Source organism: Muntiacus reevesi, chromosome 1, assembly GCF_963930625.1.
Source record: "Muntiacus reevesi chromosome 1, mMunRee1.1, whole genome shotgun sequence".
Lineage (NCBI taxonomy): Eukaryota > Metazoa > Chordata > Mammalia > Artiodactyla > Cervidae > Muntiacus > Muntiacus reevesi.
The window spans coordinates 223,823,414-223,850,886 of record NC_089249.1 but is presented as its reverse complement, the minus strand read 5'-3'; the positions used below and the strand labels follow the sequence as shown (position 1 = coordinate 223,850,886).

The 27,473-nt window shown below is 55.7% G+C and overlaps 1 protein-coding gene across 3 annotated transcripts in view; it reads right to left on the bottom strand.

Annotated features, from left to right (window-relative positions):
• Positions 1–22,782, bottom strand: part of TCF7 (transcription factor 7) — a 31,973-nt gene extending 9,191 nt beyond the window's left edge. For all 3 annotated transcript variants that reach the window (XM_065935377.1, XM_065935372.1, XM_065935385.1), the window contains exons 1-4: positions 22,389–22,782; positions 22,130–22,196; positions 21,476–21,600; positions 387–498 (exon numbers count right to left, since the gene is read on the bottom strand). In XM_065935377.1, coding sequence (XP_065791449.1) covers positions 387–498; positions 21,476–21,600; positions 22,130–22,196; positions 22,389–22,640 — 556 coding nt within the window. In that variant the 5' untranslated portion in view covers positions 22,641–22,782. The remainder of the gene's footprint in view (positions 1–386; positions 499–21,475; positions 21,601–22,129; positions 22,197–22,388) is intronic.
• Between the last annotated feature and the right edge of the window lie 4,691 nt (positions 22,783–27,473).

The window sequence follows — 27,473 nt, the reverse complement described above, 5'->3', positions numbered from 1 at the left end:
CCTCCCCAGGGTTGAGTCAGCAGGTTTCCCACAGCCGACAATGGCTGATTTCAGAATGACTTTGCCCGAGGCTGAGGTGAATCAGCCATCACAACCACCACTTTCCATTTTCTCACTGTGGGGAGGGAAAGACTACAAGTTCTCTAATATTTATCATCTTCACACAGAGGCCTACTCCCATACTGGCACTGGGTAGCCACTCAGGATTCAGTCTCCTACCTAAACTTCAAACCTTCAAATTTTGACCTGGTACCACCTTTCCCAACCCTTTGGTGCCTTCAAAAAGGGTCTAGCCTTTTGCTTTCAGAAGACAGGGACTTGATCCCCTTTCCCCGCCAGTCCCCGGCTCTGGGTCTTGTTGGGCCCTTCCCATCCAGGATCCATACCTTGCTTCTGGCTGATGTCGGCTGGTGCAGGTGTGGGGTGTGGGCTGCTGAAATGGTCATAGAGAGGAGAAAGTTGGGGGACGCCATGGGAAGGCTGACTGGCCTTGTTGTGCTGAAAAACGAGGAGGGTGGGTGGGTGAATGTGGGGGACCTGAGGGAGGAAGGCACAGGACTGGGGTGCACATATAAGAAAAGTCCCAATTTGCTGTGTGGGGGTAGCCCGACCATCAGAGGAAAGTGGAGGTGGTCAAAACCACAGGCTTCCCTGGACGGGACCCCACTTGGGCCACCCTGTGTCCAGTGGCTCTGCTGCCCCTCTCCACCACCCTCAGACTTTGCCCATGGAGTCCAATCTCCCAGAGAGTCTTTCTTTGCCCTCAGCTCTAGGAGGCATTTCCCCCTTACAGGAAATTCTTCCTGTCTCTTGGTTTCAGAGATCCCCCAGTTTCTCTGAGGCCCAGAGGCTTGTCTGGTGAGTTGCTCACAAGCCTTCAGCCTTAGGACAGCCTGGAGCTTGCTTTCCTCCTCCTCTGGTCCCCAGACTGAGGGGCTTGTGTCTGACCCTCTGGAGCCACCTAAGGCTTGAGAGGATTTGATGACATAGTGGAGGGGGCCCTTTCTTTCCTCAAGGGAGGTGGAGCAAGGTGGCTCCAGGTGTGGCTAGGCTCCCTCCAGAGCCAACCCACCCAGCCTCCACACTTCCTGTTTCCTCAGCACCGCAAGACTCTTACTTTTCACACTGGTCACATGGATTTGTCATGAGATGACTCATATTCAGGCTGGGACGGGGGCTCCCCATCAGACCTCGCCACAGGGAGTGTGCTGCTCAGGGCCACAGCCCAGCTCTGCATATCCTCAGTTGCACCTTTGCTGGCCAGGGCCCTGGAGACATCATCTAAAGCTCAAGGTTAGCACCACTTGTAAAAGCCCACCTATGGGGACACTGCTGGCTGGGCCCACAGATGAGCGGCCACTAACCCACGGCAACAGGAGAAATATCTCTGGGACGTATCTGGGGAAGACACTAATGATGATAGAGACTGTGGTATGGGCTTCTTTCCAGCCCGTAGGTGAAATTTCTCACTGGGTGAATGTAGCCAGTATAATGGATGGGGCTCATCACCAGCTTTGGGGAAGGTTAGGATAGCTCTTGGTGGGAAGACCTGGCTCAGGTCCTTTGGCACTGGCTCTTGGCAGTCCAGGTGAGGCTAAAGGGACGGGCAGGTATGAATCACACTGTAGCCATGGCAGGAGGCTCCCAGGTGGGCACAGGATCCCACACGTGTCTGTAGCAGTCCTGGCCACCACCTCCCCCACATTCCTGCCTCCAGGGGAGCTTCAGGCTGGGCTACAAGCTGCACCCTTCCCCAACATTACCACCTGTCAGCCTCCCGCTCATCCCTCTACCTTCCACCAGGAGGAGTCTTAGATCCCACGGCTAATCAGTGGAGTTAATGTTCTAGTAGTGCTGGCTCCTTTCTGACTGGCATGGGTTTGACACTGCACCTACTTTCCTGAGGCCAATGCCTCACCTCCGACCAGAGCCTATTCCTGACCTCTTGGGGCGTGCAGAAGAGCTTCCTGAGGGCTCTCCACTAGAAGCCTGAGGAAGAGTCTGCCAGCCAGGTTCAATTCCTGGAGCTAACTTTACTACCTGTTACCTTGTCGCAAATGGCTGTCGTGACAACATGTAAGAAGCCCCTCATTCACTTTGAAGAGTGAGGATGAAACGCTACTCACAGTGCCTCCCTTTCCCTGTGGTGCCAGGTCCCACATGGGCCAGACCTTTTGGTCTTATTATGCCAAAGGAGGTCTGCCTGGAGATGGCAGACATGCCTGGCAGCGTCACTTGGGGAGACTGATGACAGGGCCATGTCATTTCCAGGTTTTGGTTGCTGTGACCTTCCTGTTGCTATTTGAAGGCCAGGCTTTCTGAGCAAGCTGGGGAGAGGAAGGTCCTGCCACTCTCAGGTCCGCTTTTATTCCCAGCACAGACCCAGACAACAGTAACAGGTTGGGATTGTGTGGGGGAACGGAAGGTGGAATGTACGATTCTAAGGCCTGCAGGTCTCTGGCAGGAGAGAGAGTAAGACTGGGACAGATAACGGGATATGTGGGGAATGTGATTTCTTCATGTACTGAGTTTTTGCCACATGCCAGGTCCTGTGCTAGACCACTCTTTATTCCCACTCAGGGGACCAGCAGATTGCCATTTCTCCAAGCTGTAAATGCTCCGGGTGTCACCTCGTTTCTTGCTTCCCTTTATTGCACATCTCAGCAGAGCAGTCCTTGTCCTCTACCTCCAGTCCTCAGCTCTTGTTATCCCTTCATCCAAGCCAGCTTCTTGCCCCAATCACTTCACCAGATGACTTGTCAAGGTCCCCAGTGACTTGCACGTTGCCAAACTCAACAGTCAGTTCTCAGTCTTCATTGTACCTGACTTCTCAATACATTGAACACAACTAACTTCTCCCTCCTCCTCACAATAGGTTCTTCACTTTGATTCCAAAATGCCACACTTCCTGATTTTCTTCTAACCTCGGAGGCCACTCCTTCTTGACCTTGTTTCTGGCTCTTTCATCGTTTTCCTGACCTGACCCAAGCCTGGCCCTTAGTTCTTCTGTATCAATCCTCACCTCCCAAGGGTGCTCTCATCCAAGCTCACGGCTTTAAACGTCTTCATCTGATGACGCTACATCTGTATCTCCGCAGCCTCTAGTTCTCCCCAAACGCTACTCTCCAAATGCTCCCCAAATACAACACATCCAAAGTAGAACCTTTGACTTTTTGCCCCAAACATTCCTCTCCATCTTCCTCAGTTAATATCAACTCCCTCCTTCCAGTTGCTGAGACCAAACAGCTTGGAGTCATCTCTGATGCTCCATTTTCTCACACTCCACCTCTAGTGTGTCAGCAAATCCTAATGGCTCTACTTTCAAAATATATCAGAACCCAACCATTTCTTCCTTTCTCCCAGTCCAAGCCACAGTCACTTCCCACCTGGCAAATGCAACAGTCTCCTGCTCTTCCATCCAGCAACCATATAAATCAGATCATGTCACTCGTCAGCCTGGAGCCTGCACCAAACTTCCCCAGGCCTATACAACCCTAGGATCAGACCCTAATCACTTCTCTAACCCCATTACCTTCCTCTCTCCCTGCTCATTATGTCCAGGACTTTCCCTGGTTGCTTCAGCCTCCAGCCACCTCCTCCAGTTACTCCACTCGTCATTTTTTAAGTGTGCTAGGATATGAGGTGGGTTGGGAAGCACAGCTGTCGGCTTGCTGACCTTTTTAGTGACCTTTCCTCTGTAGGACCGTGGGCCAGTTTGCCCCTTATAAAATAAGCATGAGCCTATCAACCCTGCGACCTAATTGGTCACAGACGCAGAAATCATTCTTTATCCTAGAATTTGGGGGGCAGGAGCCCAGGGCCTATGAAGGTAGAAAGCTTTCTGGAAACCTCAGGGGCCTCCTTAACCTGATAAATTCCTGGGACAGAGATTAGCCAGATCTGAGGCCTCGCGGCACACAGGAAGACTAGCCTTAGGGCCTCCCTCAAGAAGCTGGGACTCTAGTGGGGGCATCCCACCATTTGCTGTCTTAAGGGCACAAATGTCTGGAGCCCAGCGCAGGCGGTGGAATGAACACCCTCCGCAGGTCCCTCCAGGCCATGGGGCTTTCAAGTTTAAACCGCTTCAGAGAAGGCCCTGCCATCCCGCCTTGGCGCTGGCTTTTTAGCCCCCGGGGGTAAAAGCCTGGCTGGTGGAGTGGGCAGCTCTGAGCTTGGGAAATCTTAGGAGCAGAGCCTGGGGTCCAAGATGCCAGGTCTAGAAGGACAATCCCAGAGTCCGGCCCTTCCCGCGGTGGGAGGGTGAGAGGGGGTATCTGCTCCAAGGCAAGGAAAGCATGGCTCCACAGCAGATTTCTCAGCAAACCACCGTCCCTGCAGATGGCTAGCATGGGCCAGAAGTCCTAGAGAGCTCTCTCACCTGACAGAAATGGCTAGAGCTGACCCTCGGCCAGGCTAGTGAAGCTCCATGTTGTATGTAGCACAACTCACTCTGAGACAAGGAACCCTCAGAATCTAGCTCAGCCTCAAGCCTGGTATGTACGTGAGCAACAGGGGCAGGTGCACTGAGGCCTCATCCTGTCCACCAGCCTTCCTTGGGAACTGGGGAAAAGCCTCATTAAACAGGAGTCTGCTGCCAAACCACAGGAGAGGTGCCAGGTGGGCAGAGGGGGCGCGGAGAACCTGCTGGCAGCTGGAGGACCCGAGGTGCCAGGGCTCCAGGGCAGAGCACTGAGGGCCTGGCCAGTCCTTCCCACATTCGTGCAAGCTGCCTCTGAGGCCACTCCCCCAGCCCCCTCCACGCCTGGTGGTGGTAGCCAGTGGGGGGGAACTGTCTGGCGGGGGACCTGGTGCCCCACGCCCCCCTTGGCCAACGGAACGTCCCGCTCCACGGCCTCAGCACAAGGCTGTCTCAGGGCTAGGCTGCCCAGACAGCAGGGTGGAGTTGCCTGGGGCCTGGCCTGCGTCTGGGGAACTTAGTGACTGGAGCTCCTCTCCTCCCCTGATGGTGACTGCCCCGTTCCTAGGGAGGGAGGCAGGCCTTGATGGATTGTCTGCCACCCCTCTTCGCTGAGTATCTGGACGGCACAGCCTCTTCTCTCTAACCTCTGCAGGCAGAGAGCTGGGCACTCATGGTGGGATGTATAAGCCAACGACAGACTCAACAGCAGACTGTACTCCTTGACCAGCACACTCCCACACCCTTGTTTTGACCTTTGCATACAGCTATTTCCCGTTTCCCTCTAGACTGCAGTTCTCAGGATGAGTCTAGGACTCTGAGACCCCTGGGCTGGGAGGCCATGTCTGCTGTGGCCTTAGCACAGGCGGACCTTCCTGCCTTGGCATTGCTCTTACTGTTCCACCCCATGCCACTTCAAAACCCAAAGGGGATCCTCATCCTTCTGGGGTTAGCCCATGGCTGGAGATTCCTCACTCTGGTGCCCTCACATGCCCTCCTCTTGTTGAGCAAGCTGGAGCCAGGAAGGGGCCCTAGGGCAGGGCCAGGCAGGAGGAGGTGGAAATGAGGGACTCCTGAGGCCGGTCTCCCCTGCTCTGAAGTCGAGCTTGGGCCTGGCTGCTCCCGCCTCCCTCTCCCCACCCCCACTTCCTGCAGGCTCAGGTGAAAAATAAACACAGTCGGCATTTTCCCTGCAGACCGCAGAGGTCCGCTTACAGGCTGTGTGCACCCTGAGCGCCCTTGCCACCGCCAGCAGAGAAACTCCCTCGCCTCTGACGGTTGACTCTGAAAACCCCCAAACGCTTGAGCCCCACAACACTTTCCCAGCGAAGAAAGTTGCTGCTTCCTCTGGTCTCAAGCCTGGGCGGGTGGGGAGTGTGTGAAGCCTGACAAGGTCCTCCCAAGAAGGCCTCCCCTTGGCAGGGGGCTGTGCCAGGAGAAGCACCCCCACCCTCCCCGCCCCCGCCCAAGCACACACATAAACACACTGCACCAGAATTCACAGTTGATCACTATCAGCAGACACATTCAGTCAGGATGTATTTACTAAGCTCCTACTATGTATCAGGCAAAAGAACATTCTTGCCCAGAAGAGCGAGCATCTGCTAACAGCTGATGATTATGAGAGGCATAGCTGTACCCTGTGCCAGGCATAGTTCTGAGCGCCTCGCAGATTTTAACTCATATACTCCTAAAACAAACCTGTGATACAGGTGTAATTATCCCCATTTGATAGATGAGGAAACTTGAGGCGGAGACATTACATAGCTTGCCCAAGGTCACACAGCTTGTAAGTGGCAAAGCTGAGCTTCCACCCACCGTGTTGCAGAGGCCCTCTGGTTGTGGACAGACAAGGGGGAGCAGGGAAGGAGCCCCAGTCCTCAAATCAGTCTCCCTGTTTCAGCCTAGCTGGTCAGAGTCACCTGAGTCAGTGCTTCCCTGACCCTAAAAAATGCTCCCGTAAGTTCTGAGACCCCGCGCTGGGAGCTTCCCTGACGGCAGTATTTAGACATGACCCCCAGGGGCCCAACTCACATCACTCCTCACCTCACACAGCCACACCCCAGCCTTGTCCAGCCTCATCGGCCTGATTTTCTGTTACCCAGGCACCCAGCTCAACTTCACCTCAACACCTTTGCCCACCCCCTGCGCGCTGCATTCTCCTCCTAGCTTTCCATACTTTCTCCTACTCTTTGCCAGATTCCTTCTCATCCTGACCTCAGTCTAAGGGCCACTTCCTTAGAAAGGGCTATGACCTGGGAGGGGCTCCACCAGCCCAGCAGGTGGAGGTGACTACTTGCTGCAGGAGTGGCTGGGGGTCCCGGAGGGCAGAAGGGGCTTGTTGGTCCTCTCTGCCTCTCCAGGGTCTGTACTTGGCTTGTTCACTAAGACTTTTAAACAAAGGCCTCTAGAAGTTCTGGTGCCCCAGAACCCCTGCATGCCCACCCACTTATCCACCATGAACCTGACTCCAGTTTCTTGGCTCCTAGAAGGCAGGGGAGGGTATTCCTGATGCCTGCCTTGAAGCTGGGAAAAGACCTTTGGGGACAAGTCCACAGAAGGAGTCACAGATCCACACCTTGAATAGGCCACGGTGGCCTATTGAGAGTGATTGTTCTCTATGCCAAGGGCACGGACATGAAGTTGAGTACTGTAAATGCCACACTGACAGCTCATTTGAGGCCAGCATTATCCTTCCCGTTTTACACATGAGGGAAGTGAAGTTCAGGGACACCAAGAAAGTTGCTCAAACATACTCCCTCGAGTCAGTGCTGGGACCCCTTAGGACTCTCGGGGTCTTCAGCAATGTCAGACAGTCACAGTCGCACCTCTTCCCTCCTCTCCCTCTGCTCCAGCCACTGAGGGCTGCTGGCTCACGGACCAGGCTGTTCCCTCTGCCTGGAGAGCCACCGTCCACAACTCACTGGTCCTCTCGCAGTGCATGTGGGCAGGGCCCAATCCAAGCCAGTGTTTAGGCAGAATGCGGCAGCTCTGGACAAAGCACCCTGGCTGGACACAGCAGCACACAGGAGGCTGGGGGGAGCTGGGCGACTGCTGGGACTCAGGGACATCCTGCCTGGCACCTGGGACCCTGTACTGCCTTCCATCTCATCTCTTCCTTCCTCCAGACAGTCAAAGCCAGGGCTGCCAAGTTCAGATGGTACCTTTGTGCTAACTGGAAGAAGCACCCCCTCTGGAGAGACACCTGGGCCCACACCAGGGCACACGGCTTGGGGAGCATAGTGCAGGCTGGATCTCAACTCCTTGGCCCAGATCCCCTGCATAATCCCACAGAGTGGCCCTGCTCGTAAGGCCCTCTCCAGTTCTCACATCTCTTCCCTGCATTGCCAGAAACTACGCGTGTCAACTCTCAGAGTGCCCCTGAGCATCTACTCTGGCCTTGATCAGTTCCTCTGGACCCCTCCCAGCTCCAGTGTCCCCTAGCGCCTACCACAGCTCCCCCAGACCTCTCTGTCCATCACCGATGGTGCTTAAGTGCCAAGGAGTCTGGCCAGTTACTGAGTGGGAAGGTCCCCCCCCCCCCCACGACCCCGACCCAAGGCCTGGGACAATGAGAATGAACTTCCCAGAAGGAAGCAGGTCCCCTTTCCAAAGGGGAACTCACCTGCGTATCAGCCAAGCCTTGAGGTATGAGCTCCCACTGATCCCACCTCTGCCGATACACCCTAGCTGGGCTCATGCCCTTTTATCCCCACCCCTACTCTGGGCCCTCCTGCCCAAGACATGGCGCTCTCCAGGGGATGGCCCTCCAGCTCCCCGCCCACTGCGTGCCGGACACCTTGTGCTAGACGCCCACCGCAGAGCATGGAGCCGTGGCTCTCTGGCCCGCTGAGCTGGAGGACTGGGGGATGGCTGGGCCACCCCCTTGTAGACCAGGAGGCTTCAGTCCTCCCACCAGCACGGGACCGTTGCCAGGGATGCACAGAGCCCTACCAGGTCCCTGTGGCCAGTCCACCAGCTGCCTGCTCTTGACATCAGATAATGGGGCCCTGCCACAGCAGAGGTGAGGACCGGAGTCCCCACAGGCAGCCTTGGCAAACCACAGGCCTGCTCTAGACCCAGCCCAGCCCCGAGGCGCCCTCAGAGCTAGCGGAACCTCACTGAGCTGAGTGGCCTGGCCCACAGCCTCCAGCGGTTTCTATGCATTCGTTTACTTTTGTTTTCCTTCTTCCTCTTTGAGGTAAACGCCCCTCAGGACAGGATGTTTTTAGAGGAAAATATAAGCTTCCGGGAGCTGCTGCAGCCGAGCTGCTAGTTGATACACCAACACGTTTTTGAGGAGTCTGCAGCAGCCCTGGGGCTGGGCATCCCCCAGTCCAGGGAGTCTATCTCCCTGCTCCTCGATCTCTGTGCCCAGCCATCTGGGACTCCGCGTGGGCTGAGGCAGGCCAGGGGCACAGCATCAGCTCAGGCTGTCTGAGGCAGTAGGGAAAGCAGGGCTCTGGGAGAACAGCATTTGAGGAGGTCAGAGGTATTGTTACCCTGGGAGCGAAACCAAGAGGCTTTGTGGAAAAGCCCTGAAGAAGGTAAACGTGCAGGTTTAGAGACGGCAGCCCCTACTAGTGGCAGCCTCCTGTATGCCTGGCACCCTGCAGAGTCTTCCCAGCCACTGTGTGATCTGTGTGAACAGATTGTGCAGACGAGGAACAGGAAGACGGGAAAGGTAAAATGACTTGCCCAAGGTCTGTCTGAGAACAAGTAGTGATAGATCTGGATTTGAATCCAGCCTCTTGGGGTTCCCGGCCAGAGATCTTTACCACTCAGTGACGGGCCTCACAGGCCAGCTGGTGGTAGCCAGCGAGGAGACCACACATGTGAGGCCCAGGAGCCGAGTGGTTGCCAGATTCTCCCTCGCCCACACTGGGTCTCCTCGCTGAGACCTCCACCCACCCAGGATCCCAGGGATCACCGACTTCGCCAGCAACACCCTGCCAGTAATCTCTCTTGGAAAAAACTGACCAGCCGTGTGACTCTGACCCCATCTCACTCTGTGCGAAGGGCGTTTTCACCCTGCCCTCTAGGTGGTGATTTTGGTCCTCAGTCATAAATGACTAAAGGAACCGTGGGAAGTCATTCTTCCCACGGGGTCTGGCCTCTGTTTTCCCAGTCCGCGTGCAGCATTTGGTGGGGGTGGGATGGCCACTGGCAGTTAAGAGTGAGTGTTCTGCTGAGGAGCAGGACCCCGGCAGGCCCTGGAGAGGCGGGGGCTGATGGTTAGCAATGGCTCGAGGCTGGGAGGCGGAGACTTGGAGATCTCATCCCCAACATTGGCACTGCACTCCTGCCCCAGTTAATTCCAGCCAGCTTCTGAGGACCAAAGAGAGGGGTCTGTGAGTTCCCCAGTCTGTTTAGCTGTCTGTACCAGCTCCGGCAGGACAATTCTGCCATGGGGCCACGGTCAGGAAGCTGCCAGGGTTTGACCTTGGCAGCTAAGGCCCTTGGGGCTCTGCCTGGACTCGGTCCAGCGGTTTATCCCCTGTGAACAAGGAGTGAAAAGGAGTTGCTGGAGGCTTCGGGCCCCAGGATGCTCCCCTCCCCAAACCCCTCATGCCCAGTGTAAGCTGACAGGAGGGCAGGGCTGCTCCAACTGCCACAGGGGCCCTCGTGAGGTGGAGCACTCTGATGAGGTTGAGTCAGGGGGTTCTGAAAAAAGCCACACCAAACAGCTTTTACAGACACACACCTGCGTCTAAGTATAAAAACACAGACGAGAGGGTGAAATACTACATTCTTGGGGGGTGGGGAGCCATGGGGACCCAACTGTAGCTAAAAAACCCAATTTTTCAAAAAATGAGTGGATAGATAGATATGTTGCCTAAGAGGCAGAGTGGCATGTGATAAGGGCAGGGAACAGAGAGGTAGATGTTGGAGTTCATGTTTCTCCTCCAACATGGGCGAGGTACATGTCGCCATGCTTTGGGTTCCCCATCTGTACCATGTCCATATCTCATGGGGATGAAATGAAGTAATACTTGTGTCTGTTAATTTTTTTTTTTTAATTAATGAAGAAGAAAACAGAAGACAAAGGAGAGCATGTTCCTAGACCAAGGCTTTTCAGGAAAGCTGGCCTTTGTAATCAGGCTGGGGCTGCTGGCCCTTGATCTCCTTTGGACTGCCGCCAGATTGCTGTTGGGCCAGACTGCTGAGCTCCTGACTAACCTTCAGTGACAAGAGCCGGGGTGGAACCAGGGTGGGAGGTGCAGAGGAGGGCAACGGTGGAAGCAGAAACTCGCAAAATATCCTAGCAAGGTAGGCAGGTGGATCTGGTTCCCAAGCAACTTTCCCAAGGGGTTTGGGAAGGGGACACCCACACCCAGGGATGCCCTCAGATTCCTCAGTCCAGCCAGTCCCACTGTCTCAGAACCGAGGATACCCTCTAGTCCATCCCTGGACCACACCGAGGAGGGCCCCTGGGCCAGTGAAGTCTAGCAGTGAGCTTCCAGCTGAGCCAGGACCAAAGGTAGAAAGAGGGAATCCACTTATACATAATCCTAAACTGTCCTTGCATCATGCATCAGAACCTGATGCAATCTTGTTTTTTATTTGGCCCTGCTTAGTGGCTTGAAGAATCTTAGTTCTCTGACTAGGGATTGAACTCGTGCCATTGGTAGTGAAAGTGCAAAATCCTAGCCACTGGACCACCAGGGAATTCCCAAACCTGATGTAATCTTGAATGTCATTTATAAACACTTTTCCAGGTAATGTTTATTCTGGAAGCCCTGAGGTCCTGCTTTCAACCAAGAAACACAGCTCTTGGCCCTGGGAGCCCTGACCTTGTCAGGCATTGGTCCAGCCCTGCCTGACCCAAGTCCAGAACTTTGAGGTCATGCCCAAGGGGGGTAGGAAAGGACCAAATCTTTCCTTGAGGCCAGAGGAATCCAGCTCAAACTCAACAGGAGTAGGGGTAACGTTCAGCTTTGCAGCCTACAGTGACCCCAACTAATGGCACATATTTGAGAGCAGAGGGACAGAGCAGAGTCTGGGCTTTGGGGGAAAAGAGTTCACATCCCGACTCTGCCAGGTACAAGCACATTCTTAACCTCTCTGAGCCTGAGTTTCCCCATCTGTAAAATGAGAGCCAAATAGTGACTACTTTCTTGGTTTCTTGTAAGGATCTTGATATCAGGATTAAAGGTCCCTGGCACTAGGTCTGGCACTTGGGAGGCTCTTGACACATGTACTATTACCGTGGCTGTTGTTACTCTTTCAACAGCTGTTTACAAGCACCTACTTATGTGTCATGCTCTCTGCTGGCCACTGAGAGTCTAGCAGTGAAGAGGACAGATGTGGTCCTGGCCCTGTAGATCCTCTCTCGCCCTTTTGATCCAAACCACCATCCCTAAACCCCTATCCCAACATGGTCATCAACCCCTGTGGCCTCTGCAGTCCCAGCTGCATCTGTCCCACACCCTTTGGTCTATGTTCATCCCCCAGCCCCACCCAGGGGGTTGCCCACCACAGCTGGGAGGTTCCTGGGCTGCATACTGCTTCACAGCCTGCCAATAAGCTCTGGGCTGGCTGCTGCAGCACTCAGGGCTGCCCTGCCTGGACCCCAGCTACAGCCAGCAGAGACCTCACTGCAAAACTCTCCAGAGGCTGCTGCTCAGCGTCCCTAAGGGCCCACCCACCCTCTGCCTGCCTGGCCACCGGGCCAGCCACAGAGCCATCTGATTTAAATGAAACTTAAAACTTAATGACTTTCATGCTGGTTATTTAAAACGCAATGTAATTTTCTTAAACACCCTATTATTTCCTTTGATAGCTACAAAGCTTCCCCCAATCCCATAAGCATGTTTATTTTTAGGGAAAAGAGTGGTTTTGCAGTTGGTCATAGAGACCAGAGGGAAAGGAGCCCACAGAAAGTAGGGCAAAGAGTCAACCTTGGCAGCCTGGAGACCCACAGCTGCCCTGCCTTCGTGCTGGGACAGATTCCCCACTGACACCAGGGCTGACATGGGGTCCAGGGCAGGACCCTGCCCTTCTCATACCAGCACATCCACCAGTGTCCCTCCTGCGAGACAGTTCCACTGGCTTCCCACAGACATGCCAGCCACATACAGGTCTGGGGATGGGGGCCTGCGGCTACTGACACACCCTGGGCAGCCTCCTCCTGGTTCCTCCAGACATTGTGCCCTAGGTAAGGCCTTGAGGCCTGAAGCTTCGACCAGCTGGATGAGATCTCTGCTCAGATAAAGTGGCCTCAGGCAGTGGCTGCCCACACTGGGAGGGTGGGTGGGTGTGGCCCTGCCAGTCGGGGCTCCCTGGCAAGGGGGACAGGCTAGTGGTGGGTGTGCGTGTGGAGGTCAGCTGAGCCCCGCCAATGCGGGGCGTCCTCTGGGAGTGGCTATTTTTAGATCCCAAGCTTTCATGTGGCCGAGTGATGTGCAGTTTACAAAGCATCGGTAATGTGTTTCAGATGGCGGCCCAGCAGACCGGGAGGCTGGGCCTGCTGCCACAGAGCCAGGTCAGAGTTAGTCAGAATACCCTCAGCTGGACTCCTGTCACCTGTGCCTCCTGCCCTCCGATTCCTTCCTGTCTGATGGGGAGGCTGGGTCGGGAGCAGTTCTTGCAGTGCCCAGCAAAGCCCTAGCTGAGGCCCACCAGAGCAGCAGGCTCTCCCACTAATGCTTATCTGACCCCTGGGAATCCTCATGGCCAGGGCTCCCCACCCCCATTTACAGAGGGAAACTGAGACCTAGAGAGGTTGACAGATTGACTTGAGGTCACACAGCCAGGGAGGAGGTGGCCTTGGCTCCTGGCTTCCTTGCTCATCAGAGCCTCCTCCCATTATGGGCAAATTGGGCTCCCTGGGAGGGGGTGATCCACCCTCCCTGGCCAGGCTGCCCAGACGTGGTGGGCTGGGGCAGCTCTAACCACGTGAACCCCCAGAACCCACAGTTCCCTGGGGCCACATCCTGCCCATCCATGCCTGCAGCCCTAGCCGCACATTCGTCGTTATTTGCAAGCAGACGGTGTGGGGCCCAGACAGCCTCCTGTCCTTGGAAAGAAGAGATGGTTGTTTCAGTGGGAGGGGTAACGGGGTTGGCAAAGCATCTGCTTTCTCTGATCTTCAAGGAGCTCTGGCTGTGGAGCTGGCTGTGACATGAAGGCCGTGTGTCACCATCTCCCTCTGCGCTCTAAAGCCATATCTGCTGGTACAGCCCAGGCAGGCAGGCTCCATGGCGGGGACAGGGTACAAGGCAGCCTCCCCACAAGAGAGGGCCACACTCAGGCCCACCTTGGCCAGGGGCCCTATCGAGTAAGGGACAGTCCCTTTTCCCCCCAGGGAATGGGAGCCCCATGTTCTGCAGGACTAACCCTCCAGGCTGCAGCTCAGAGACTGTGTGCCAAGGCTGAGGAGGGCCACACCTCTTTAGGGGAGGGAGGCGGCACCCATGTCCAAACCCCAAGCATCACAGGTCTGTCAGCTGAGGAAGCAGACTACCTGAAGGAAGGAGACAGTAAGGTCCTGGGTCCTCAGAGACCTTCCACAGACTCCTGGGGACGTGGAATCCTGCTAGAGACAGAGCTGACGATGGGGGCTCTCCAAACCCTGGCCAAAGCACCAGTGGCCCCAGCCCCTGCCCTCCGGGGTTCAGTCCCCTCAGGGACAGGAGGCAAGGCCCTGGCCTCATGACTCTGGAGACAGACTGAGAGTCAAATGAAGTAACACGAAACTTCCACCTCTGAGGCACTCCTGCCTGGCATGTGCCAGCTTGCTCGGGTCTCCCCTGCCCAAAGCCCACCCCCTCCCTGGCCCTCCCCGCCTCCCCCAGTCACCCTGTGCCTCCCAGCATCCGCCTGCCCGCCTCACCCTCTCTGTCCAAGTCAGACCATCTCCCGTGGGCGCCATGCTGCCCTTCACGCTGCCAACTCCCGGGCTGTGGCACCAGCATCGCCTGGGCACATGCTGGGCCTCCATCGCTGGCCCTTCTCCTGCCTCACAGACGCTGGGCTTTGGCGGGCCCTTCCAGTGACCAAGAACATACTCAATTTCTGCCTCTCCTCCTCTGCTCCAGCTGTCCCCCCAACCTGGAGCGTTCTCCCACTCCCACCTTCACAGGTTGTGGGCCTGCCAGAACAGTCCCCTGCCAGGAAGTCTTCCTAGCCGCCCCACTGGCCCCTCTCCCTCCTGTGCTTCACCCAACACGGCCGGCACTGAGCCCCCAGGAGTCTCTCTGCCTTGCCAGGCCTGAGCTCTGGGGTGGGGCAGAGGCAGCCGTCCCCTCTGCGCTGAGCCGAGGCCAAGTGCCCGGGGGGGCCCAGTGAGCACCAGTTAGGGGTCTGGACCAGGATTCCAGATACAGCGGGCGCCACGCTGTTGACCAGCTGAGGGCCCGAGGGCTGGCCAGGCGGACAGCTGTCCTCTTTGCTGTGCCCCAGGGGAGCTGGCTGAGGGGCTGAGGACAGACAGCGTCAGGGGCTTCAGTCCAGCCCCTTCAGGGGTACTTACTGCACCTCCTGGCATGGCGTCCTTTACAAAGGCCATTCCCCACAGTGTTAACAACCCCGCCCAGGCTGGCACCGACTGTGTGGCAAGAACTCCACGTACATGATCTCGTTCCATTCCACAGCAACCCAAGGAGCTAGGAACCTTCACTATCCTCCTTTTTGGCTGAGACAATAAAGCCCAGAAGTGTTAACTTACCCAGAGCCACTCAGCCAAGGAGTGGAAGGTAAGGCATCTGAGGGTGGAGCTTCCCAACTCAGGCCTTCCACCTCCACTCCTCTAAGGGGCCATGGATAAGTCCCTTCCGTGACATGACCCACTGTCCCCACCTGCAGAGGAGGGTTGTCACCCCAGGACCCAGGCAGTGTACCACTGGGGGAGGGGGAGCCCTGTGACCTGATAAAACACCTGTTTCCTCCAACGGAGTCTTGTTTGTACACAGCGGCAGGAAGCAGCCAGTCACAAGGTATGAGGGAGTGTGACTGTACGGCTTCGGGACCGCAGCTGCCGGAGGAGGCTCGGGGGGGTGCGACGCCCCCTGCCCCTCCACGCGGCTCTGTGCCCACCCTGCTCCACCCTGACCTCAGCTGTTACGCGACTTAAAACCACTGCCCCCGGAGCTCATTCTCACGGCTCAGCTAAACCTCCCTTCATGCGGGGACAGCGGGTGGGGAGTGATCTCAAGAGGACCCAGGAGGGCATGGGCTGCCAACTGCCCGTGAGAGGGGACCACAAACAGCCCGCCCCCACTTCAACCCCACTCACATTTAAGTCTCGGGGCACGTGGGGAGGTGGGCAGAGCTGGTACGGACAGCCCTGTTTGCTGCCTGTGACAGCTGGCTCGGAAACCCTGTTAGGGCCGGGGGAGGAACACCTGGGTGCTAGCGACCAACACAGGGCTCTCCATCAGCCCCTTCCTCTGCGCCTGAGCTGGAGGAGAGGATGGGCAGTCCTAAACTGCAGCCGCGGGTGGCAGGTGGGGTAGGTCTGCAGGACGGGCAGGCCTCCTTCAGGGTGCCTTTCTGGGCCTGAAAGGCATCACGGAGGCCCCCCTGTAGCAATTTCCACCCTGGGGGTATCCGGGTGGAGGGGCTGCAGATTTTCTAAATACCACACAGCCCTCCAAGTCAGGAAGGAATCCAAGTCAAAATTACTTTTAAGTCTCACTGCCCAGCTCGAACCTATAAAATGAACAACAACAGAGGGGAAACGCCATGTGGGCTGGGCTTGGGCTCTGCCAGGAACCCTCAGTGAACTGGGGCCGCAGGGAAGCAAAGCCGTGATTCCTTCCTACCTCTTGAGCCCACAATTCTCACACTGTGTGTCAGGAAAACAATCAAACAGTGAGCATCATTCCCACTGGTAAAGAAGGCAACCTGTGAGAAAACCAGAAGCCACATGAGGGAGAAGTGAATAATAAACATGAGGGAAGACAAGCGAAGAAGCCATACACGGGCACTGCCTGGGGTGCACCCCCCACACTGAGGAAGCATTGGAATAAGACACAGGAGGTTGCGCACAGGGGGACCATGTGAAAAAAGCTCTGGGAATGGTTCAGAGGCTAATGGCCACCAAGGTCTTTCCCCTTTGTTCCCTTACAAAATAGCTTCAGCCCCTGACATCACATGTAAAGGCCTTCTGTATGGCTAGGGAAGGGGGGGCCTCTTTGAGACAAATCTCTAGGGTGGTAGGAGAGGATTCTCAGGACAGAATGAGTGTCTATGGCTCCCAGCCTGGTCCCAGGATTCACACTTTTCCTCCCAAGAATCCCTGGGTGAGGCAGGCATTGAGGAGGGGCCCATATACCCAAGTCCCCACTCCAGTGTTCAGATCCCAAACTCTGTGGCCCAAAGTAGAGTTACTACCACTGAGCCACCACTGGTACCAGAGGGGCCAGGACAGCGAAGAAGGGATCAGTTGTGACCAAATCCTGATCCCCAAGCCCAGGCCACACTGGCACCTTCCTGGGCACATCCCCAGTACCCCTAGCTCTGGTCCTCACTTCAGCTCTGGGAGGAGGTCTTGCCACTCCCGTTGTGCAGAGGAGGAAACTAAGGCTCAAAGATTTCTGACACATGGGCTGCCTCTGGCCTGAACATGGCAACTGCATCATAAACCAATGCCAACCTCCTTGGCCTGAAACGCTGCTAGGGTGGGCAAGGCAGCTGAGACCTGGGGCAGGGTGTGATGGAGGGCCCCAGTTGGATGGTCAGAGCCGAGTCTCTCTGAAGAGGTGACATCTGAATAAGCCCTGGGTGAGGAATGAGAAAGTGGCAGTGAGGTGAAGAGCTGAAGAGAATGCCAAGCTGAAGGAATGAGTGTGAAGGTCTTGAGGTGCAAAGAACTCAGTGTCCTGTCAGGGCACTGGGGGGCTGCTTTTTAGGGAGAGAGGAAGAGTGTGGTGCAGATGAGGAGGGGCTGGCCACCTAGGCACTCAGGCTGTGCTGAGCGGCTCAGATTTTACTCCAAGAGCAATGGGAGCCTCTACAGGGTTTAATCCGGCGAGAGATGGGATCTGACTTCTGTTCAGCTCCCTGGGGATCCTGGATTGAGGGTGAGGGTTAGGGTGGGGACCCAGGTCCGTCAGAGGAACTATAGAGGAGGCTGCCCTCCTAGGGGAGGGATGGTGATGGCTTGCGCTGGGGGGTGGCAAATTCAGTAGAGAAGTAGAAGATCTGGGATGTCTGGAGGGGAGCCTAGATGCCTGCCAGTCCCCGGTGTCTTTATTTGGCAGACTACTCCTTCAAGGAGCCGCTCAGCAGACCCTCTCCCACAGCCCAAGAGGGGCCAGGTGTGCCCAGGACACTGCCAGCAGGCCCTTTTGTGACAGAACTGCTCTGGCCAGGGGTCCAAGTCTATTCATCTGTCTCCTCCGCTAAGCTGGGCACCCTCAGAGAGGCTGCTTCTGGTCCATCTGGTACCCACCCTGGTGCCAAACTCAGGTACCCCAACCAGGGCTGGTGACCAACCATCACTAACCCTCCCCCGCAAGGCCTCACTGCTTGTCTTCTGAAGGGTGTGGAGGGCTGGGTGGGTGCATCTCTGCAGAGCTCCCCAGGACAGGCTGGCCATGCGTCAGCAGCACTTCCTTCCTCTGCTGAAGTCTTGCTCACCTCCTACACCCCCGGGCTCGCTCGCACAATCCTCACTTGGACCTCAGACCTTGGAGTCAAATAATGTGAGCCCGATGGCCAGGAACCCAAGCATGAGTCCACTGCTTCAAGTGGGCACCTCCACCTCAGAGGTCTCGGGGCATGCCCAGACACCGGGGTGGCACAGGGAAACAGCCCCAAGTCCCTGCAAGAGCCAAAAGGCTCAGCTCAAGTTTTTTTTTTTTTGGGAATTGAGATGTAATTTACATATCTTGAAATTGACCATTTTAAAGTACACAATTCAGTGGCTTTTAATATGCTCACAAGGTTGTGCAACCATCCCCACGATCTAATTCTGGAACATATTCATCACCCCAAAAAGAAATCCCATACCCATTAGCAGAGACTCCCCATTCTCTTCTTCCCTGAGCCCCAGCAAACATTCCCCTACTTTCTGTCTGGATTTGCCTATTCTGGGCATTTCATCTAAATGGTGAAAGGCTCACCAGCCTTCTGGGCCACAGACACCAAGCGGAGCCCCTGGAAGGGGCCAGAAGAGTAATGAGGCCTCATATCCTTTCTGAGATGAGAATTTGTACCAAATTGTCAGTTCTGCACATCCTAGAGTCTGAGTTTCCCTAAGGAGTGATGCCTCACTCATCCCAGAAATCCCTCAAAGTCTGGCCCAGGACCAGGTCATTGCCCTCCCAACTACAATCCCAGAGTCAAACAAACAAAACAAGCAGTGGGTACGGGTCTAGGTTTGTCTGCAAACCTACACGAGACTCCTGAAAGACATTAGCTGTGAAATTAACCTTGACCTAATTTCCACTTCCAAAAACAGAGTTTGCAAGGAGCCAAGTACCAAAAAGAAGCAAAATCTCCCTCTGCACCCCCCCTGGTAATTGCTCCTGACAGGATTCCAGTCTGCCTACTTTGAGGTGTCCAGCGTAGTAGCCACATGGGTGTTCCATCCAGACAAGGGCAGAGAAGGTCCCTGGTATGGGTTTTCCCCACTGTCAGGGAAGGTCAAGCGATCGGCCTTAAGCTCCTCAGCACAATTGTTGACCAGTTGATTCTCTCAGAGAGGGCAAGGAAAAAGAGGGGCCTAGTTCCAAAGCCCACGGGCAGGGTCTGGGCAGCGCATCCTCTGTTCCCTGAAGATGGCCTCAGGAAAACACAGCTTTGGGGGAAAAAACCTCCAAAGACAATTCTTCCTGAGGACCTCACAAGGGACTCCTAACCCACTGTAAGAGTATCTTCATTCCAGACACAGGAACCTTGAATCACATGATAAATGGGTTCCCAAAACACAGGGTCAATTAATTTTGCCTTTTAAAAGCTCACCAGATTTTAAATGTCCACATAACTCTTCGAGTAACACAAACACCTACTACTCTTCTAGCTATTCCTTTGTAACAGGTTTGCTTAAAGGAGCCCCCCCAAATTCACGTACATCTTCCTCACCCAGCGTCTCCCCAGCGCAGGCCCTCCCGTGCCTCTGTCCTTGTCTCCAGCCCCACAGAGCAGCCAATGCCAGGGCACAGAAAGTCAGCTCCAGAGCCTGCCCTCTTCCTGTGAGCCCAGAAGCCAGGCCGTGGGAGGCGACAGCAGGGTGGGGAGGAAGACAAAGGGATTCGCCCCTATAAGAGAGAGTGTGACATGCAGAAATGCATCTGCTGCAGCTTGAGAAGATCTCAAAGTTTAAACGATAACTGATCCAGGCCAGGGGAGTGGTGTTGTGCCTGCTCCAGCCCCCGCTCCCCCTGAGTCCTGACTGCTGGAGGCAGCTGGCCATCTGCGACACTCTGACCAGTATAAGCTGAAGGACACCAAATGGTTCCATCACCACACCCTTGTGGAGAACAAGGAACTCCCACCCTGGGCGCTCCCCTACCACTTGCCCAGACTGTAAAAGGAACTCAGAAACACCGCCTTTTCCCTGCACCTCTGTGGGATCACAAGATGCTGGAGGGAACCTGCCTGCAGGTCTGTTTTGAGCCTTTTGTTCAGTCTTGGTTATCAGCAACCCCAGCCCCCTGTCAGCAACTCTGCTGCCGCTGCCGATGTTTAGGCAGTGGTGGATTATGTCCCACCACCTAGCCCCAAGTCTAAGAGTTTACACCTTGTAAGGAGCCCCCAGAGCGTTTTTGTTAGTAGCAGGCTCACGGAAGGTAGCGGTCTCTGGGGAGAGCTACTGTGTCAGGTGGCAAAGTCAGAAGGCAAGCAAGCCCCTTCCCCCCCAGACTTGGAAGGAAGCAAATACCTCACAGACGGAGCCAGAAAGCGACAGACCACTCAACCAACCAACGTGTTCCTTTACAGATGAAGGAACGGGGGTCCAAAGGGCAAGGAGCTTATTTCCAGTCAGCTGTCTACCAGGTTTTCCATCTTGGGTTTCTGGAGAGAAGCCCCAGTCTACTTTCTCACGTCCCACCAGCTTCAGCATGAAACTGCTTTCAGAACCTACGCTCCTCACTCTTGATCTGAAAGAACCTGGTAGTCACTCTCCACCCTCTGGGTGACGGGTGACCCCCCACCCTAACATATGAGCCTCCCCCTGCTGGCCTGACCTACACGGGGGTCTATGTTTGCACCCAACACCCACCCACCACAGACCCCAAGCCCTTTCATGTACACTCGAAGCTCTAATCTCACCCCTGACTTGGGCCAGCTGAGCAGAGTCTGGAACACTAATCTGAGCTTTTCGTTAAGCACAGCTTTACTGCTGCCCTGAAGCACTCAGAAAAGGCTCTTCACACTTTAGGTCACCTGCACCAATGGGCAGAAAAGCACGGTTTGTAATGGTCATGCAGTCTTCTCAAAGCACTGGGTACTTAAACTAGTTCAATTTGCAAATTGATTAAACAGGCCCCTAACTGACACTACTGATTTGAAACACCTTTGCAAGGCGTTCCTGGTGCATTTGAGACCAAGCCAGCTTCTTAAAAACCTACTTTCCCCACATTGTGGTCAGGTTCTTTCTCTGGGAAGGCCACATTCATGCCAACAAGGACAGAATGAGTAGGAGATGTTTCTCTTGTACAACCAGAAGACCTGAAGCAGCCCAGCTTTTCTACCCATTCCCCCCAGCTTGGGACTTAGTGGGAGAAGGCTAACAGCAAAGCTCAAAACTCCATGCTACCTACACCACCCTAAGGAGGGATGGGTGGTCTCAGATTAAAAGTTCTTCAAGAAGATGCTACCCTAGCATCACCGAGCTCCAGGACAGAGCCAGCACCTGCTAGTGACCAAGCTGGGAAGACAAAAGCCAACCGCTGGAGGTAAGTGGGGGTGCTTGGGGCTGTCCTCTTTCCTTCAGGAATGATCTCTTTCTGGTTCAGACCCCACTGGGTGTGTATGGGGAAAGAGACAAGAACAGCGTTCTCCTGTATCTATTTTGTTCTAGGTAAAAGTCACTTCTTGCCCATGCCTCACATACCTGATGAAGGAGGTAGCAGGCACAAGGCCGGCTTGGCTGCTGGGGCCACTTACCAGCGGGGGCTGCGGCTGGGGGTGCTGCCCTGCTCCCGAGGGGGGCGGGTAGTGCATGAGCAGATTGAAGGCGGAGTAGACGGTGTCTTTGTACATGCCGCTGGTGCACTCCGGGGCCTTCAGGCCTGGAAAAACCACAGCTGGTCAGAAGCGCCAGCCCAGGGCGGCTGGGGCTGAAGGCTGTCTGCTCGATCGAGAGAAGATCAGAACTGCCAAGGGGTCCCCTTCAAGTTCCTGACTTGAAGGGCTGGGGCGGGGGGGCGGGTCCCCGCAGTGCCAAGGTTTGACGACGGACCCAGAGTTCGGGCCTCCCTTCCTCGACCCCAACTCTGCCCTCCGGCCAAGGAACCTTGGCCAGCGCGTCCTCCTCAAGACGGGGGATTAGTCAAGTCACCTGGACAGGAGGGGAGGCGGAGATGGCGGGGGTCTGTTTACTCCTATAAAGGTCAGGGCACCGGAAGTGACTCGAGCCCGGCGGCGCCCGGGAAACCCGCCCCCCACTCCCCCACCCCCTCGGCTTTACCGCCTCCCCGAGCTGCCGTGGGGGGCGGGGGGAGACACCCCCTCGGCTCCCTACCGTACTCGGCGGCCCGGCTCTCCCACCGAGGCCGGGCCTTAGCGGGAGGAGGGGAGCTGGGCTGGGCAGAAACTCACCGTCTTCCAGAGACTCTGGAAGTTTGTCGGGGAAAAGTCTCTGCGAAGTGTGTTCCCGCCCGAGAGCCTGCGGGGAGATCCAAAGGGGCCTTGAGAGGGCTGGGAAAGCTGGGGGCTCGGGGCCCGGGACGGGAGGGGTCTGAGGGATGGGGACCCCTGAGAGCCGCGGGAGGGAGGGGCGGGGCAGCGCGAGCCGAGCGCCAGGGGCGATGGAGCGAGGCGGCTTCGGGGGAGCAACGGGGCGCGGGCCAGCGCTCACCTCCGCCCCGACCTCGGCCTCGCCGCGGGCACCGGCGCCCGCCCCCGGGACCCCCGCGTCGCCGGCCGCGCCCTCGGACTCATTGACGAGCGACGACTTGAGCTCGGCCAGGTCACGCTCGGGGCCCGCGGCGCTGTCGCGGCTCTTGTCGTCCTGCTCCTCGCCCTCGTCCTGGAAGGCCAGCAGCTCGTCGGGCGCGCCGAGGTCGTCGCCGCCGCCCGCGCCACCCCCGCCCGAGTCCAGCTGCGGCATGGTGCGCTCAGCCTGCGGGGTCGCGGGGCTCGGGGGTGCGGGGCGCGGAGCCGGCCAGGGAGGCGGCGAGCCCGGAGTCCGGACCTCCGAGCCCGGATCGCGGCGGGCGGAGCGCGGGGTGACTCCGCCTGGGCGGGCTGCGGGCGCGGGGCGCGGGGCGCGGGCGCCGGGTTGAGAGGCTCCGGGAGCTGGCGGGTCAGAACATCAAAGGCGCCGCCGGCGGAGTGCCGGGGGCGGGGCGGGGACGCCGGGGGGCGGGCCCGGCCGGGGGGCGGAGCCAAAGCGCCCCGCCCCTCCTCTCCTGGGAGAGGCCGGGACGCGCCCAGTGGGCATAGTCTTAAAGGGCTCGCTCTCCCAGCCCTTGGATGGTGCGTCGGAGGAGCCAGAAAAGCTTCACCCTTCTCCTGAAATGCGGGGAGTCTAAAGGGGGTTCTTAACCCCGATTCCTCACCTACAACAAGGGATTCCTTTCCTGCGCCCAGGTTTCTCCCTCAGCTGCGTAGTGCTCAGGTCCCCTAGGCCTTTGGGGTTTGGGAGTGCCTTGGATAGGGAGCAAAGGTGTGAACAGTGTCTGTGCCTGGGCTCAGTATAGTATGTCCTGGGCTTGGAACTGGGGTCTTCCTTGAGCTTAAGGGCTTCTCGAGGCTATGATCGAACACCGGGCCGGCAGAGTTAGGACTCCTCAAAACTCCATTCTCTGGGTGCATCTTCCAGCCCTCTGCCAATCCAGGACCTCCTTCCAAGTCGCCCTCACACAGCACAAGCGCAGGCATTATACCCTCTCACACATTTATTGAGTGCCTCTTGTATGAAGGACTATACACCGCGTAACTGTGACGGGCCTCTCAACCACGTGGCGGCTCGGAGGTGCGAACGCAACCAAGAGGGCAAGAAAGAAGTATCCCTCCAGTATACCAATCCTCCAGAGCCGACTCACCACCCCCCACAACAACTCGTCCAACTGAGTTCCATGCCCGGAACCTGTGGCCCGGCCCGGGAGGCGAGGCTTTGGGCAGCTCCGTGGGCTGCCGGATTGTGATGAGGTGTTGGTGGTCCCAAGCAACTTAACCAGGAAGTCCCATTCGCGCAGAGTCCATTGACTCCGAACCTGGCGCAGGCCGGCCCTCGCAAGATCTACACGCGGAGGAGCGCCGGAACGTGGAACGTGAGCCAACTTCCTTACGAACTATCAGGCCCCCTGGGTCATGTCCATGCGGGCCTCCTCAGCACGCTTGACTTCAGCTCAGACACTATCTAGGCAAGAAACAGGCCCTTTAGAATCGCGGTGCAGTAAACCGCAGACTAGGCAGGTTTCCGTGCTGGATTCAGTGTTGACCTTCCCACATCTCCCGAAAGCAACTGGTGCAGAGGGTATTTGGGAGGAGAGAGCGTCTTGGACGCTTGTCCGGTTCAGAGTCCCACAGGACTCCTGCAGCGGCGCAAAGCCTGGCCGGAAGAGGGCCGAGCCGCCCCTGCGGGTCCAGGCCCAGCAGAGCTGGCTGCGGATCAAAGAGCCGCCCTTCTCTGCGTTCAGATCCTATCTGCACCCGCCCAGCGGGTCGCCTCGGCCCCCCACTTAGGTGCTGGAGTGTCCATTTTCCCTCCCTTCCTGGTGCTGCGGGGGGGTGGGGGGGGTGGGGGTGGGCTTTGGGGTACTAGTTCTCCGTTTGTGATGGAGATGTGGGAAGACCCTGCCCATTAGTTTTCCCCAGACTCCTTTTTTGGGTGTGAGCTGTCTGCTCAATCTCACTCATCCCCGAGAGAGAGAGGAGAGAGACAGAGACAGAGACACAGAGAGAGACAGAGAGAGAATGTGTGTGTGTGTGTGTAAGCTCACTCATCCCCTCTAGAGTGTGTGTTGGGGGCGGGGGTTGTTTCAGCCTAACTCAGCCCAGTTGGGAGGGGAGAAGGTACTGGAGGAGGGGATCGAAGCTTCCCCCACCTCCTCTGCCCCTGAGGTTGCTGGGTCTGGCCTTTGACTGAGCCTCCTCTGGGAGGCTGAATGGGAGTATAAATCCGCCTAACCCAAAAGCTTTGGAGGTCTTCCTCTGTTTTCCGGGGCCCCAGCTTAGCAGGAGCCTACTCTGGCACAAAGGTCCGCAAACCCAGTGGACATAGGCCAGGCGCGGGGTTGAAGATTTCTCCATGGAGAAAGGAGAGAAGTCAGGGCAACAGTGAAGTAGCTGGTTTGTTTTTCCCAATAAGGCTAAATTTTTTTTCAGCTTAAAGTATTAGCCTTTAGTCAGAGCTTATGAGCTTTCTGTTCTATTGGTGTGAAAACAACCTTTCTTTACTAAAATGATGGTAGGAATTGATTTTTAAAATATTTTTATTTACCAGAAAAAAAATTTTGACCACTCTCTATTCCCTCTCCCACCCCAAATTTCTTCAGACATTTTACGGGGCTGTGAAATCCCATCGTCTGGGAACTGCTGTCCTATGGGGTGATGGCCCCAACTCTTGCTCTGCTGGATGGAACAAGGGACGGGGTAGGTGAGTAGGGAGAACAAGGTGTGAGATGGGGTAGGGTAAGGAGAGAGAGAGACTGATTCTCAGACTTCCACAGCCACACTGGAATCAGCCTGAAGGTGTACTGAGGGAGCTTCTATCCTGTACCTAACCCTGGACTCAGGCCGTGGAGAAGGGAAGGGCCAAGGAGGGGACCTGCCCTCCAGGAGGCATTGACTGCTAGAGAAGCTGAGAAATTACTAGAGCGGAGTTTGTTACTTCATTAATCTATACAGATAATGGGCAGAAGGAGCTCAGATACGGGGAGATCAATATGGCTGGACTGGTCAGGTTGGCTTCCTGAAGGAGATGGACACACTTCATCTGGGCCTGGAAAGCTCTGTAAGGCTTAGGGAAAGAGAGAGAAGAAGATATTCGGGCTTGTCCCCATAAGACAGATCCACCTGTGCAGCAGCCCCTTGTCTGGTCAGCACTGATTCCAGCATCATCATCCACACAGAGATGTCATAGAACTGACTGGTTACTATGTGCCAGGCATCAGGTCAAGAGCTTCACACACATTATCTCATTTAATCACCATACCAATTCTATAACATAGGGACAGTTATCTGCATTTATGGATGAGGGAACTAAGCCTCAGAGAGGTTAAGTAAGTTATCCCAGGTCTCACAGCTTAGAAGTAAGAATATTAGTATTCTGAACCCTGGCAGTCTAACTTCTGAGCGCCCCTACCACATTCTAGTGTTTCATTATGACTTCTAAAATTCCAGAGTGTGTCCTTATCTGTTTTGTGATCTTTGAAGACAAATGGGAATGAATGAGCTGTCACTGGGGACTTCCCCAGGGGCTAAGACTCCACGCTCCCAATGTGGGGGCCTGGGTTCAATCCCTGATTAGGGAACTAGATCCCACATGCTACAAGTAAGGGTTTGTATGTCTCAGCTAAATATTGAAGATTTTGTGCTACAACTGACTTGACACAGCCAAATAAATTAAAAAAAAAAAAAAAAGAACTGTTATTAATAGAATCTCAGGTTTCTGGGTGGCTCATGTTGCACACAGGGGCCACCCAGAGGATTGGGGAAACTTCCTGACTGGTCTGTATAGAGTAGCTCAAGCCATTTGCCAGGATTGCTACAACCAATCTCATCTCCCTTGAGTCAGATGGACCTTGGCCTGTACCATCTCTCCCATGGATGTACCATCTCTCATCCCACTCTAGACACCTGCTCTGGGCACTGACTCAGATCCCAAACAGAGATGGTAGACTCTGGGGTGTTTTTACGGAGTGGTGAATAGAATCTGTGGCTGCTCCCCTGAAGGTGACCAGGGAGTTTGGGGACCAAGGCCAGCTGCAGAATCTTCTGGGTTCATGCAGCCCAGGATTTTAATGAGGCTTCATCTTCATGCTAATGAAACTGGTGGACTGTGCTGTCATCAGAATCTGAATGCAGGACAAAGTCAGAGCTCTTAAGAGTTCAGGGATGGAACCAAAGAGCTCTGGGTTTGGATTTATACAAACCTGGTTTCTATCCCTGCCCTGTCATTTGTTAGCTGGTGTTAGTGATTTGTCAGACAAATCACTGACCCTCTCTGAGCCTCAGCTTCCTCATGGGTAAAATGGGTATCACCCTAAGCCTGCCTTGCTCTGTGAGGCTGAGATGACTCATGTTTCCTAGGAAAGAGCTTAGCACGACACCCAGCACATTCCAAGCGCTCTAATAAATGGGTGCTCTTGAGCTAGATATTTTTCGGAAGTTGTTAGGCTAATTGGCTCTTCATGTAACGTCATGTAAATCATCTAAATGTTCTCATGGCCTGAGCCCACTTAATCACAACTATAAGGCTGAAAATATACATTTCCTTTCCTTTTCTTTCAAGTTCCTTTAACATGAAAGGATCACATGAACTCTCTGACCTTTTCTAACAGGGAGACCCTTGAGATGTGGCGTTTCCAGAAAAAAGCTCAAAGGAGCCCCAGATGGATTTGGTAAATTACAACGAGGAGAGGTTCAGAGTGGGTCTCTTCCTGCCCGCCAGCCGCCTGGCATCCTGTTAGGGCTTGCTGAACACTGCCTGAAGGCTGGGCTGCTGGCTCCAGGCAGGAACTCTTCCCGTGAGGCTTTCTTTCTCAGGGCAAAGCCTGGTCACACGTCCTAGAGGCAGACTGTGGTTTGTTACTAGAAACACAGTTTGCTCTCTGAAAACTCTGTGTAGTTTCACTGCATGTCTGTGCATGTATGTCTGCATGTGTACATGTGGGAGGTTGTGGCCTGCAGAATGGTAAAGACACACCATTGCTGGAGGCAACAGCTCTGGCAGCTGCCTTTAAAATAGAGCAAGAGGGGACTTCCCTGGCGATCC